At 56.7% G+C, this 15,109-nt stretch overlaps 1 protein-coding gene across 3 annotated transcripts in view; it reads right to left on the bottom strand.

The window, feature by feature from the left end:
- Nucleotides 1-5,734: 5,734 nt before the first annotated feature.
- The window catches only part of IMPA2 (inositol monophosphatase 2), a 29,070-nt gene continuing 19,695 nt past the window's right edge, over nt 5,735-15,109 (bottom strand). For all 3 annotated transcript variants that reach the window (XM_024121110.3, XM_028484728.2, XM_028484729.2), the window contains 4 exons: nt 13,902-14,010; nt 8,092-8,200; nt 7,347-7,498; nt 5,735-6,224 (listed from right to left, as the gene is read on the bottom strand). In XM_024121110.3, coding sequence (XP_023976878.1) covers nt 6,109-6,224; nt 7,347-7,498; nt 8,092-8,200; nt 13,902-14,010 — 486 coding nt within the window. In that variant the 3' untranslated portion in view covers nt 5,735-6,108. The remainder of the gene's footprint in view (nt 6,225-7,346; nt 7,499-8,091; nt 8,201-13,901; nt 14,011-15,109) is intronic.

Raw genomic sequence — 15,109 nt, 5'->3', positions numbered from 1 at the left:
TTACAGACAAGGATTGGTTTGGGTTTCCTGGGTGTGAAGATGAACCCAAGAATGGAAAAAAAGTGATGCAGGGCCTGGGTCACGGGCGCGTGGACCGGGAGAGGAGGCGGCGGGCGTCCGCGGGCCTCTCTACCCCTCTCCGCCCCCCAGAGCGTCACCACTTCCCCCCAAACTCCTCCTTACAAACCTGGGGGCTCAGCCAGCACGGTCACGGAGAGTCCAGGCCCGGGCGCGCCCCGGTAAGCCCACCACGCTCAGAGCCGGAGCCCGCACGGCCCTGAGGGGTCAGCTGGCCGCCTCGAGGCCGCCCAGCGTCCCCACCAACGCCCCTCGTCTCGCCCCAGCTCCCACCGCGGTCCGGGACCCCGAGAAGCCTGGCCGCGCGCGCGCCCAGGCCTCCCGGGACGGGGCCCAGTCTGCACACGCGGCGGTCGCGGCTAGAAATACAGCCGCTCCGCACTCACCACGGTCACCTGTTCCGCGGACGCCCGCGCACCTCGGGAGCCACACCTGGCGCTGGCGGCCGGCCGGAGGCGGGAAGGGATCGCGCGCGGGCTCCGGCTGGGCGCAGGGGCCGCGGGGGTGGGGGAGCTCAGGGAGAGCGGGGCGCACGAGGACAAGGGGCGCCGGGGGTGAGAGGCGCAGGGGGCGCAGGAGAACCGGGGCGCAGGGGGACTAAGGGGGTTAGGGGGATGCGGGGCTCGCGGGGACAAGGGGCGCCAGTGACGCAGGGGGCCGAGAGGGGGCGGGGAAACGAGGGCCCCCGAGGGCGGCGGGGGCGCACGCCCGCGGGGCACTAGCCTGAGGAGGGCTCCGGCGCAGTCCCGGGCCATGTCCATCGCTCGGGTCGCTGCGAGGGCGGCCTCCCCGGGCGCAGCCTCTTTAAGCGCCGCTGCCGGGCCCCGCCCGCGTCCACGCCCCTTGGGCTGCGGAGGCCGCGGAGGACGACAGTCGTCACGACCCGGAGCCCAGCTGCTCCGCGGGCCATAGGGGGTCGCCGGTCGGCCTGTCGGAGGTTGGAGCAGTCGGGGACACCACCACGCTGGCAGCGTGGCCTCGGCTGTGGAAAGGCGGGTGTGGCCCCAGGATTCGGGAGACCGTGGGGCGGGATGCATGCAGGTCCCCCAGGGCCGCGCCAGCCGCTGCCTTTGGGGCGAGGACCCGCCCTCAGGGCCGACCCGCCAGGCTGTCTCGCGGCCGGGACAGGGGGTAGAGGAGGTGAAGGACCCCGGGGACTTCACAATCCTTTAGCTACAGGGACGGGACTTTCTCAGAGTCAGGAAGGCGAGAGAAAACACCGAGCCAGGGCTAGGGGGTAACCCAGGTCCTGCTTGCGGTAGCCCTCGGGATGGGAAGATGCAATAGCGCCTGTTCAGACCCCAGAAGGGGCGGGGCTGTCAGGGATTCCATAGCTCTTAATTGCGAACTTGGAGCGGACTCTGTTGAGCGGGTTAAGGAGTGGGGTGGTCTCCCAACCCCGGCGCTTTAAAAGGGGTAAACCGGGATGAAAGTGTCCAGCGCCGCCCTGCACGCAGGGTGACTGGCCCTCGCCTTGTCAGCCTGCTGCCCGTGCTGCTGCGAGGAGCCGGTTTCCAAAGAGCTGTGACCTGACCTCTGCCTCGGTCCCGGGACTCACTTGACCAGCACAGCAGGCCCTTCTACCCGCGCTCCGCCTCCCTTTAGTCACAGAGACAAACACGTGTCTTGCCCTGAGGGTCACTGGTGTCACCGAGATGAGTGTGGAGCCAAAAGCAATTTCCTTCCAGAGTCCTGGACTCCACAGGGCCTGCCGAGCCCCAGCCCCAGGTAAGGGGGCTCCTGCCCAGAGCCCTGGGGCTGGACTGGGCCTTAGCTGCCCCTCCCCCAACCCCCTGCCGTGGGCTGAATGTTTGTGTCCACCCCACACTCATATATTGAAACCCTAATGCCCAGGGTGATAGCACTGGAAGGTGGGCTTTGGGAGGTGCTTAGATTGTGAGGCCGGAGCCCCCATGGATGGGATTAATGTCCTTATAAAAGAGGGTCCAGAGAGCTCCCTCACCCCTCCTGCCACATGAGGACACAGGGAGAGGATGGCCAGCCATGAATCAGGAGGAGGTGTCACTAGAACCCGGCCCTGCTGGCCCCTGATCTGGGACTTCCAGCCTTCAGAACCATGGGCAGTAAATCTCGGCCATTTATAATAAGCCACCCTGTATACAGCATTCTCTTAGAGCAGCCCCACCAGACTAGACACGCAGTTTGACAAATGAGAAAGTGGGTCCAGTCAATTCAACTCCCCTCTTTAAAAACTTTTTATTGTAAAAAATTTCAAATATAAAGACATATAGGGACTTCCCTGGTGGTGCAGTGGTTAAGAATCCACCTGCCAATGCAGGGAACATGGGTTTGATCCCTGGTCCGGGAAGATCCCACATGCTGTGGAGGAACTAAGCCCATGCGCTACAACTACTGAGCCTGTGCTCTAGGGCCTACGTGCCACAACTACTGAGCCTGTGTGCCACAACTACTGAAACCCGAGCGCCTAGAGCCCACGCTCTGCAACAAGAGAAGCCACCGCAATGAGAAGCCCGTGCACCACAACCAAGAGTAGCCCCCCCGCCTGCAACCAGAGAAAGCCCGCGAGCAGCAACGAAGACCCAATGCAGCCAAAAATAAATAAATTTTTTAAAAACCTTAAAAAAATATAAAGACATATAGAAAGAACATGCCATGAGCATCTTTATAGCCAGTGCCTGGATTCAATCACCGTTAACATTTTGACATATTTGCTTGTTTTTTTAATTTGTATTTTTATTTGAACCCCTTCACATCAAATCCTTCAACCTGCATCTCTGAAGAAATCAGAACGTTGTCACACACACCATAGTGACGTCACCTCTCCTAATGAAATAAAAGTGACTCCTAGTCACACCTGTTCATCCACGTGGTAGCAGTGGTCAGGATTTCCTTCCTTTTTAAGGCTGAATAATACCCCACTGTGTGGATGGATCACATTCCGTTTATTCATCAGCCATCGATGGACACTTGGGTAGCTTCCCTCTCCTGGCCACTGTGAATAGGGCCACTGTGAACTCCAGTGTACAGATATGGCATCATGTTTTTTAAAAATAGAAAACCAGGGTGGCCCAGACCTTTTCCTTCCTTTTCTGCATTGGCCTTGCTGCCAACGAGAAATCTGTCAGAGCCGGTGCAGCACCAGGACACCCATGCCAGCATCGAGCCATGGCAGTGACCAGGGTGAGCAGAAGCTCAGGCTTTTCTCGAAGCTGAGAGACTGCAAGGGCCATCCGTGTGCCCAGGGACGAGACTCTGGAGGGCTGGGAGTGGCGGCTCCAGCCCTCTTGCCCCACATGTCCACTCTGGCCCCATTTGGCTCCACATGTGGCCTCCCCACCAAGGTGGGGGAGGGGGGACCTGCCACCAACCGCCTGGTGGCAGTAAACAGCTCTTCCTCCGGCCACCGACCTGGCCGCCTGGGCGTCTGGCTGCTGCTCTGCCTGCTGTCCTGCCCCCCGCCGCCCGCCCCCCTTGGACCCCCGTCTCACAGCCTAGGCTTTGCATGAATACTCTCCAGCCAAGGCTGTCAACGGGCAGACTGGTGACACCACTGTGGACGCACCGAGGTTTGCGAGCTCATACACAACATGGAGCTCTGGAGAGGACCAGACTGTGGCGGCATCACCGTCTGCGAGGTCTGTTCAGAGCCTGTGGGAGCGGTCACGTGCTTTTCCGCGTGCCCAGCACATGCCCAGGGCGGGGACGGCTCGTGGGGCCCTGCCAACGCGTCACGAATCCATGTGCGATCGCAGAGCCCGCTCAGGTGCACTGCAGGGGGTTAGGCGGGAGCTGCCATCAGAAACGCATGATTTCCCCAGATCCGCACAGCAACGTGGGGATGCACGTGCCCTGCAGCCACGGCCCTGGGACGGCTCCCGTCTCTGGCGTCCTCACACCGCCTTGGGATAAGATCCTGCGGTCAGATGCTCTGCACCTGTGGTGCTCAAGCTTCGCAGAGCTGTGGTCCTGCACAGAGAGAAGCTGCTTCCCTACTTCGCTGTATTGTTGTTTTGTTTTGTTTTGTTTTTGCGGTACGCGGGCCTCCCACTGCTGTGGCCCCTCCCGCTGCGGAGCACAGGCTCCGGACGCGCAGGCCCAGCGGCCACGGCCCACGGGCCCAGCTGCTCCGTGGCACACGGGATCCTCCCGGACCGGGGCATGAACCTGTATCCCCTGCATTGGCAGGCGGACTCCCAACCACTGCGCCACCAGGGAAGCCCTGCTGTATTGTTTTCATTGATTCTAGAACACGAGGTGTGAATAGAATAACGTCCTACATGTGGTCGTACAATCCACCAGCTAGGACAGCTGGCGGTGTCCCAACAGAGGGAGCTTGGGCTGGCTGGTCAGGTGGGGCACAGGGGCCGCCAGATGGAGCCTGACGTCTAGAGGCCACACTGGGTTGGCGGGGTGGGGGGGAATGCTGGTGCCCAGAAAGGAACCAGAGCCACCTCACCTGGAGGCGGGGGCAGGACGAGACAGGGATCTGAGTCCTGACACCACCGCACGGAAGCCTCCTTGGTTATTCACGGACCCACAGGTGAAAGCCAGAGCCGAGACGGAAGCTGAAGGATCCCAGCGTGGGGGGTGGTCTCTGGAGGACAGTGTGCCTTCAACGGGGGTCAACGAGGGGCCGGACACTGGTCAGGGTGCAGGGGAGATTCGAGGCCCCGAGGGGTGGCAGGGGAACCAAGTGGCCACTGAGGCTCCCCACCTGCATGCAGCCTGCGGTCCTCGTGTGGGTATCAAAGGCGGGTCCTCATGCACAGCAGGCATGAGACCCCGTAGTCCCAAAGGAGACCCCAGTCCTCACGTGTCTGAGCCCTTTACCTGTGTGCCTTTCGGGACATCACCTGGCACCCCATTCAGATCAGATCAGAAAACTCCTTCCTAAAGATAGCGAATGTATCAATCAGTAACCCAAGGGGAGGTGGAGGTGAGGCCTCTGGGGATTGGCTTGGGGAGGGAATTACCCCCTGGGAGGCCCCCTGGGCTCCACCAGGTGCATGAGCAGTCCCAGTGCACCTGCCCTTTGAGCAGCAGGTGGCACAGGGGAGTCAGCGTGATGGGCTCTGAGGCCCCGCAGTGTCCGCAGAGGGGAGCAGGGCCGGTGGGCTTGCCGAGGGCTCTCCAGGGTGTGGTTTGGTGAAAGTGCCTGGGTCATTGCACAGGCCGAGCCCCGGAGTTTGGGTGCCAGAGACAGCAGGTGCCGGGGCCGCTCTAAATACTCTTTAATTATTGTTGACAGCAAATTAGGAACACGGGGAGAAAGCTAAGCATGGGCTGGAATTTCCTCTGTCCGAAGACTGACTTTCTCGATTTTTAAACTTCAGAAAAGACCCGTGGCCAGCCAGTGAATATCCTCATTAGAATTATTCTTATATATAATTCCTCCTCCTAAAGAGGAAAAAAATAAGGCCCAGAAGATATTTTTCTTCGTTAAACTGATCACAAAAACAATAGCATTTTAGAGGTTTGGTTTTCTTCAGTCTGACCGACATCTCGGATTTTAAATACTGACGTGATAATTACTGAAGTCGTTTTCATCACCCGCGGCAGGCAGATAGCAAGCATGTCACCTCTGGGCTGTCATATGCAAACTTCCCGAAAGAGCCTGTGGATTTTTGGGGTCATTTGGGGAAACAGGCGACACACTTGTGGAGGGAAACAAGCAGAGAGTCATCATTTGGTTTATTGCATTCTGAAGTACCATGGGCAGAGGCAGGGGAGGTCGCTGAGAGCAAGTCTGCTTTATCAGCTGTTCGAAACCCTTATTACCTGAGATTTGCATTCTGGAAAAAAAATTGCGATTGCAGTATCAATACATACGTCCTGTGAGATCCAGGTTTTGGCCCCGGTAGGAGGGCTGGACCAACCCACACAAGGCTACGTGAGATTACAGAGAGGAACCACTGGACACCAAAGTCACCAAGACGTGGGCTCAGCCAGACAGCCTGGACTCCAGCCTGATGGCTCCTTTGGGGATCAGGAACTCTTGCTCCAGGTTCCCAGGAAGGCCCCGTCCTGGGGCAGCCCTGTCTGCTCCCCTCACCTCTCATCGTCCCGCCCGTAGTTTATCGTCTGTAGGGCCTGAGCTATGAGCACCGCCATTTCCCGTGTGCCCGCAGCAACCACCCTGCAAGACATGAGGTCTAGCGGCCCGCCTGCAGACAGAGGGACAGGGTGTCTGGGTTAGGGAGGGAGCGGCACGACCCCCAACAGCCCAGCACTCAGGCTGAGCCAGCCCAAAGGGTGGAGCCTCAGCCCCGCTCTGCCCCAACCTGGGTGCCATCCAGGCTGCAGGACCGGCACCTCCTGAGGCTGCGCTGGGAGAAAGCGGCTTAAGGTACAGCGTTCAGGCCCGAGACTCAAACAATGTTAGGTCAGGACAGGGAGCAGTTCTCAAAGTCTGCGCTGTACGGGGCTCCAGGGACCCCGGAGGCCTTGGTGGGGGGGTGCTGGGGGTGGCCTTTCTGCTGGGCCCCTCGATGCGGCTGCTCTGTGCACCAGGTATCTGGGGCAGGATGAAGGCCCTCGGCCTCCTGGAGGTGTGAACAGGCCTAAAGGCCTCGCTGGAGACCTCAGTGCACATGCGTACATGCGTGCGTGCGTGCGTGTGTGTGCGCATGTGCACCTGCACGTGGTCACATCCAGGACGGACACGTCTTTAACAGGGACGGGCCTGCCTGGCCTCGATGCCCAAGGCTGACCCCTCTTCACTTCACACCCTCCCGGAAGCTCAACTAGGGCCTCCCGAGGAGAAGGAGCAAAAACGGAGCAATCATGGGATGAAGGGCCCACCGCCAGCACCAGCAGTTAAACGGAGCCCAGCGTTTCCGCAACAGGCTCTGGATTAAAGCTGGGGGAGGATGGGCTCCACAGAGGACCCCAATGTCAGATGAGGCTCCACGGGCATCCCCGGGACAGGGACGCTGTGGGACTCGCCCCCGTGGGGTCGGTATCTGGGCACGGTGGCTCTGAGGCAGAGGAACAGGTCACCTGTAGGATCCATCACCTAAATCCTTGTCATTGGATCAGGGAGCATGCTGCCTGCTCTGCGGTCTCAGTGGACTGGGGGTGGGGGTGGGGAAGTGAGTGTTTAGAAAACACAGCCACCCGTCCTGACCCTGGGTCTATTTTCACACCTGGAGGCAGGAAGGGGGAGGGGCCTTCTGGCCTACACGTCCCTGTTAGCAGAGGAGGGGGCCTGTCGGTCTGGGGCATTGCGGGTCTGTCCTAGGGATGCACCCCTGGGGACGGAGGGCGGGCTGAGGGCCCGAGCTCACCTGACGTGTCCATCACGACGCCACCTGCTTCCCTGATGATGACAGTGGCTGCAGCCAGGTCCCAACAATGCAGGCCAAACTGGTAGTAGGCATCGGCGGCGCCCGAGGCCAGGTGGCAGAGCGCCAAGGTGGAGCTGCCGATGACGCGGACCCTGGCGGAGATGGAGGAGGGGAAACACACTGAATGGTTCTACTCCAGTGCCCGCCCCCTCCACCGCAGGCACCCTCAGGAGCTAAACGAGAGCCCAGGGCCTCTTCCCAAAAGCTCGATTCTGAGCCCTGGGCCCAGAGCCGTGCTGTCCAATAGAACCTTCTGTGGTGATGGACCACTCGGCACCGTGAAGCCACCAGCCCAAGGCCGTGGCACTTGAAGTGTGGCTGGTGCAACTGAAGGACACAACCTTCACTCTGTGGACCTTCAACGACCTTAGATTTAAACCATCTGGGGTGGCCGCAGTCACAGCACAGACCCGAGGGAGACTGGGCTGGGCGGGCGTCACTGTCATCACGAAGGGCGCTTAGCTCTGGGCGCACACGGGGCTGAGATGGGCTCCCACATGTCCCCTGCCACCCCACCCCCACGGGCTGCACGAGCTCCCGGCTGGGGACCCAGCTGGCTCGCGTGTCACTACTCCTGCCCCGGGGAGCAGCCTGGGAGCTGTGCGTGGGGCCTGGGCATCCCGTGGGTCTCGGGGAGGGGGGAGCATGCACCCATGGGTCCCAGTCCCGGGAGGGGAGCACGTACCCATGGGCCTCAGCACGGAGCAGCCTCTCCATGTTGCTCAGGAATAGCTTCAGTGTCGTGGGGTCTCGTCTGGGCCCGATTTCTGTCAGAACCAGGGCCTTGGAAAGATCTGTGTGGAGAGAATTTCTCCAAGTCAGAAACACCAAGGCTCAGTTCTCACCCAGCAGTCGGGTTTTTCCTCGAAGCGAACTGCAAACCCGCCTCCCGCTCTTGCTCGATTCAGTGTCCTCCCTGGGTGGCTGATGCTGCAGAGGTTTCTGGCCTGGGAAAGGAAGGACGTGCTGACTAGAGTCGAAGCCACACCCTGACCATCTCACCTCCCAGGCCCCAGAAAGTCCCAGATGCAGGGGTGTGGGGGCAGACCTCCCAGTTCTCTCTTTTCAGGGACGCTTACCAGCAAGAACTTGGACAGGTCTGGTGGCTCATGAAACCAGCATCATTCAGTCACAAATAAAAACAAAGTGACTCCAAACTGGGGACGCCCCATGTTTAGAGGAAAAAAAATGCCTCATCAAATAAATCTGCCTTTAAAAGCCTTTCTCAGGACTTCCCTGGTGGTGCAGTGGTTAAGAATCCACCTGCCAATGCAGGGGACAGGGGTTCGATCCCTGGTCAGGGAACTAAGATTCCACATGCTGCAGGGCAACTAAGCCTGTGCACCAAAACTACTGAGCACGTGTGCCTAGAGCCCGTGCTCTGCAACAAGAGAAGCCACTGCAATGAGAAGCCCGCGCACCACAATGAAGAGTAGCCCCCGCTCGCTGCAACTAGAGAAAGCCCGCGTGGGCAGCAATGGAGACCCAAGGCAGCCAAAAATAAATTTAAAAAATAATAATAATAAAAGCTTTTCGCTAGCTGCTGTGATGACAAAGATGGAAACGTCATCCCTGCCGAGGAAGCGACTGCTAAGCAACGTCTTTGGAAAGGGGTCCTCGGGAGTAACCCCCCAGCATCGGGGGTAGATGCTGTGGCCACCAGACACAGGAAAGTGGCTGCAGGCGTGCCAGGCCTGACTCACTGCGGGGGTCATAGCACTGTCCCTCTTGGCCACACACGCAATCACATCCAGATCTAGTGTCCTGTCTCCTCAGGACTTGCCGTTCAGGCAGGATCAGCCACTCCCGTGTGTTCAGTTGAGAGAACAAAGCCCCTCCATGAAGTGGAGGAAAACCATGCCCATAGGTAACCTCACTCCCCGGGCCCAATCCTGCCCGACTCCCATAAAGTCACCTCCCACCACGGACAGACCACTGGGAGGAGACACTGAGTCTGTACCATTTCCCCTTTTCTCACACTGGAGGCTCTCATTTTATACTGTAAAGACTTTCTGAGACCTGGCACCACAGCTGGGCCAGCGACCAGCCCTGCCGTGTGTCTGGTGGCGGCTTGGGCTCTACCCACACGAAGGGCACAGAGCGGCGGCTCCAGTATCCCCGGGGACAGGACCCAGTCTGCCCTCCAGAGCTCACCTCCCAACCCCACCCTCACTGGGCTGCAAGCTGAGAGGGCACCTTCCCACGGAAAAAAGACTTGTTTTGAAGAAAAAGACCTCAAAGGGCCAGGCGCAGTGGGTGACCGGCAGGAGGTCGTGAGGCCCAGACCTTGACTCAAGCTTGTCTGGTGATGATGCCAAAAAAAGGGTTTCTTCCTGTAGTTTTTCATCTGTGAGAAGACAGCTCTGTGCCCAGTGTCCCCCACCCCCCAGCTGCAGTGTATCCACTCTTCCGCATGCTTGCTCAAGTGGTGTTTTTTCCTAAATGAACCCCAGACAATTAAGAAGTCATCTGAACTCTGCCACCTGAGGCAAAATACTTTCTACTGTTTTCTTCTGCCCAGATAATGAAACAAAGGTAAAAATGACAATCCCCTCTACTTAATATTGTCTTATATTATGATTAATTCTGACTAGCTCTCCACAATTACTATGACTTACTATGACTTTTATTCTTTCAAAATATTTTTATCATAATAGTTTAGCTCTTAATCAAATACTAATATATATATAATTTAAAATATTCTGTGACTTCATGGGTGTGTGGGGGGGGCAGGGGAACTATTGCTTAATGGGTTCAGAGTTTCTATTTGCAGCGATAAACAATTTGGAAATACAGGAAATGGATGCACAAGATCGTGAATGTAATTAATGCCACTGAATTGTACACTTAAAAACGGTTAAAACGGCAATTATTATGTTATATATATTTTACCACTATAAAAAAAATCAAATAGATTTTGAAGCAGGGCATCTCTGCATCCTCTTTCAATAAACAAATTTTAGGGTGAAAAAATAGTCCGTGACTTCCAACAGTTTGAAAACCCTTCTTCTGGTTGAGGATCAGAGCACTGTCGTCTTGAGAGAGATTTTACAACTTAGAGGTGAGAGAAGCAAGTCCTCTGTCTGCCCTGAAATATGTCCTCACAGGAAAGAGGTGACTGTGCCTTGAAGTGTGGGCATGAGCGCAGGCCGTGCAGCTCCCGTGATGGCCTCGGACCGGCGTATGTGACACACATGCTTGGGCTTCCAGATCCTTGCAGACCATGAGTTCCTCACACGAAAAGTAGTATTAGCTGTACTTCACCGAAAACCCCAGAACTAGACAGAAAGAAGGTTGGGGGCTGTGAGGGAGAGGCAGAGAGTGACCAATGGGAAGGGGTTACCCCAGAGCCACCCAAACACGGGGCACCCGGAATGTAATGCCACTGAATTATTCACTTTACAACAGCTAATTTCATGTTACATGACCTTAACCTCAATTCATTATGTTCAAAAACAAATAAGTAATTGGAAAAAAAAAAGTATTGTTCAGAATCCTGGAGAAGACTGCCCTGGAAACCTATGTAACCTCTTCCAAATCCCCTCTGACAAAAAAACAGAGCAGCTGGGAGAGTAAAACACAAACCACAGACAAAAACCATCTACAAAAACCTACATCCACAAAGGTGTATCCAGGCCCCAGAGGGCAACTGGGCAGGCAAACCCCTGACAGCTACTACGACCTCTCGTAACCGACCTTCCAGGGACTCTCAGGGCAGGACCCACTGAGCAGAAATGCATGGGAGTGAACCCCAAATTCACTGGATGGGAATCAGGGGCAAAGGAGGGAGACAATCCAGGTAGCAGTGCGGGAGGGGCAGAGCCAACCGTCCAAGGAAGAGGCCAACTTTGAAGGCACTTCACAAACACAACAGAAGAGGGAGCCCTAGAGCCATGAGACGACGGAAAGTGTTCCCCCACCCCATCACACCACCGGCCTCCAGAGCTCTTTCAATTAGAAAGAATGTAAAAGAATGATGTTTGAATCCCATACACAATTATCATGAGAAAAAAGAGAATAGGGAGCAGAATAACATCTCTCCAGTCGATCAGAGATTTCCAGAAAGACCTGTCCACAAAACAGAAGTAGCCGCAAGTGAAAGAAACGGAGAATCCACGGAAGAAGAACATCACTCAAAAGTAGAGGGGAGGGCATCCCTGGTGGCGCAGTGGTTGAGAGTCCGCCTGACGATGCAGGGGACACGGGTTCGTGCCCCGGTCCGGGAAGATCCCACATGCCGCGAAACGGCTAGGCCCGTGAGCCATGGCTGCTGAGCCTGCGCGTCTGTCCGGAGCCTGTGCTCCGCAACGGGAGAGGCCAAAACAGTGAGAGGCCGGCAAAAAAAAAAAAAAAAAAAAAAAAAAAAAAGTAGAGGGGAGGGAACCTAGGAAAGAATTAGGAAAGAAAACAGTTCAGAAAAGAAAGTCAAGCTAAAGGAACGAGAATAAATAAACACAATAGATTGTGCTTTACAAGAAATGGAAGGTGAAAAGGAGGAAATTTTTTAAAATTAAAAAATCGGTGGAAAAGGTGGAAAAGATTTAAGAGAAAGTGACAGAGAGATACTACTGAAATGCTGGCTAGAAAGTGCCATTATGTCTGGGGTTTGTAGCAGGGAGTTGTTTGGGGTGGTGGGGGCAGGGAGCTTGGAGGAAGCAGGGTTGGCCGCTGGGGGGCAGACGGGCGACATCAGGCTGTGATGGGTCATGTGGGTTCACTGTACTTTTTCTGTCTCCTTTGTATGTGTTTGCAGTTCTGCAAGGTAGAATTTTGAGAAAAAGCTACCAAAGAAATTCTGGCCTCATCTAATCCTTTACCGCTATGCAGTGCGGTCTTTGCTTTGCTTTTGTGAGTTGAAAACATTGCGGAAAGGAGCACAGGAAAGAGAAGGCAAGGAAAGCAGGGAGAAGAGTGGTGGTTGTTTTAGCGACCGCTTCCTCCAGACACGCATCCCGGAATTAATAGCTGGTTGATCTCATGCGAAGATTCAAATTCCTTCTCTGATAACGACTCTCATTTTGGGCACCAGTGCCAGGCCGTTCCTGAGTGCCCTGTGGGTAGGATTTAATTTGATCCTCAGAGCTGTCATCAGCGTCACCTCCCGCCCATGTGAACACTGAGGTTCCAGGAGCAGAGCTGACAAGTCACATGTGGAAGGTGTCAGAATCAGGCTTTGAAGCCAGGTCTGTACGACACCTAAGGACCATGCTGCTGAGGAGAGCTTTCCGTCACCTGCTGTAGAAACCTCGTCACCCGGCAAATAGAAGACAACCAGGGCCGAAAACATCACCCTGGACTTTATGAGTCAGAATTTTTAAAAAATCCCAAGTGAGCTTTGGGACACAAGCACCGACAGACTTGGGGTTCTGTGTTGCAGAGGGGGGTGGACGGCGTGTTTGAGCAAGGAGGCCCGTGGGCGGAGGGCCCGGGATGGGTGTGAGCGCGGGCACCGAGCCTCGAGTCACAGCAAATGAATGTGGAGCAAAGTTCACCAGGGCCTTTGACAACTCACTTCCTCACCACCGAGTTACACAACTGGCTGGCAGGCCAACTCCTGGCAGGCGCAGCTGTAATCAACGCTGCTGTCTACGTGGCCAAACCAAACAGTCCCCGGGCAGGAGCCTGGGCTGGGCAGTGGCAGAGGCCGGTCCATGGTCCTGCCGGGCCCCTCCCTCTGGAGCTCCTGCGACATTACTTCCTCCCCCCCACCCACAACACTCGTGAGGCCTGGGCCTCCTGCCTGACCTCCTGCCTCGCCCGTACTTCACGGGGCGGTCATCTCCCCGGCAGATCCACCAATCACAGTCACCCTGCCCAGGGATCCAGATGGCGCTGCTCTCACCGGACCTCAGCGGACCCGACCTGGGCTGGAAGGCCCGTCTCCTCACTGGCTGCGGGCAGCTCGGGGGCAGGAACACTCCTGACCCCTCTCACCACCTCTCAGGCCAACTAGGCACATACTGTCAACTGTGTATGTTACAGGCAGTCTGAGTGTAACAGCAGCCCTTTGTAAAAGCCACCGGTGTCCTTGGGTCCTGCTCCAGGAATGACAAGGACAGGGAGCATCTGTGGTGCATATACCATGGCTCACGGACATGGCTCCCCTGCGGCCGTCCGTGCTCTCACAGGGACTGAAGCCAACAGCAGTGGGTCCACACCCAGGGAGCCACAGCCCACACCTGGGGAACTGGGTCCCCAAGAGGCTCCGAGGGCCAGAGTATGCCTCTGACCCTGCCCTTGGCCTGGCCAGCTCGCCCAGGCCCACTGGGACCACGCGGGAACTAGTGGCCGGATGTCTTCTCACATTAGGGAGGAAAGGGGAGAGCAGAACAGAAAGGGCCCATTGAAGGCTCCCGGCCACATCCACATCCACACCAAGACACAGACTGGCTCAACGTCCAGCCCACCAGGGGCGCGCTGTCCCCTAAGAGACTGGACCTCGGTAGGAGATCCCCACCACTGCCTCGCGGAATGCGTGACATGAGCGGGGCCCACCTGTCTCCCCGGAGACGCGCAGTCGCTGGCCGTTGCAGAAGGCGCCCCGGCCCCTCCGGCCTGTGTACAGCCGCTCCTCGGTGCAGTGGTAAATCACCCCGAACTCCAGCTGTGGGGTGGGCAGGACAGAAAACAGACACAGGATGTGACACAGGGACCGAAGGCCATGCAGCTCTAGCTGTGACCCCTGATGCAAGAACCGTGGATGGAAATTAGCTTTCGAAAGGGAACTCAAAAAATCAGCATCTGGATTCAAACCTAGACCTGTACATGAAAGCAAATGTTCTTTTCTTAAATAACTATATTTAAAGATATATTTAAACAAATAAAACTATATTTTAAACTGACATCATAATCAAGCATTAGTAATTGAAAATTACTGAAAAAGCTTCCTTCTTCAAAAAGGCCTCTTTTGTTTTTTCTGGGAGGGGAAAAAAGGCTCTTGTGACTCTAATCAAACCCCACAAGAAACCCTCAAAATTGCTGACGTGTGAAGAATTCAGAATGCATCTGGAGATCCAAGAGCATCACAGAGCCCGGGGCGGCCCAGGAAGAGACGTGATTCACCGGAGGGCTGATCCCTCCGTCATCGCACACATCACCCGGCCCGCGGCCTCTGTCCCCACAAGCCAGTGCCGAGAGGAGCGGAGCTGGAAAAAGGCCTCCCCACACCCGGAGCCCGTCTGCCTCTCCTCCCGGACTCCCTGCTGTCCTGGGCTAAGAACAGCACGCGTGCCTGGCCTGTGGGGCCGTGAACGGACAGAGAAAATGAGGAGAAGCCCCGCAAACGCCCGAGGGAAGTCTGGGCAGGCAGGAGAAGGGCTCACTTCTGGAAAGACCCTGCAGTCAGCACACACCCAGAGCCTGCGCCCCCTCCAGTCAGCACGTGACCGCCCCCCTTCCCAAGCCCAGGTCAGTCCTGGAACCGGCCGGCCTCTGAGACCCTGCTGCAGGCGGCCAGGGCCTCCACGACGAGGCCAGAACACGTGTACCCAGCGCACACCCCGGACCATCACAGGCCTCGGCCTGGCCAGTCAGAGACCCTGCCGCCAGGATGAACAGCCCCCGGCCCCCCAGCTTCCTGCTTCACTTGCTCATCTCAATGACCACATTTAACACAGAAACAAGTGAGTAACTGACTCCCTCACCAGATCTCAACATTAAGTCTCTTGCTTATCTTCACCTCAAAAATTAAGTTCCTTCTCACA

This window comes from Physeter macrocephalus, unplaced genomic scaffold (genome assembly GCF_002837175.3).
Source record: "Physeter macrocephalus isolate SW-GA unplaced genomic scaffold, ASM283717v5 random_219, whole genome shotgun sequence".
Taxonomy (NCBI): domain Eukaryota; kingdom Metazoa; phylum Chordata; class Mammalia; order Artiodactyla; family Physeteridae; genus Physeter; species Physeter macrocephalus.
Note: the sequence above shows the minus strand (reverse complement) of the source record. Positions and strands in the feature narration are given on the sequence as shown.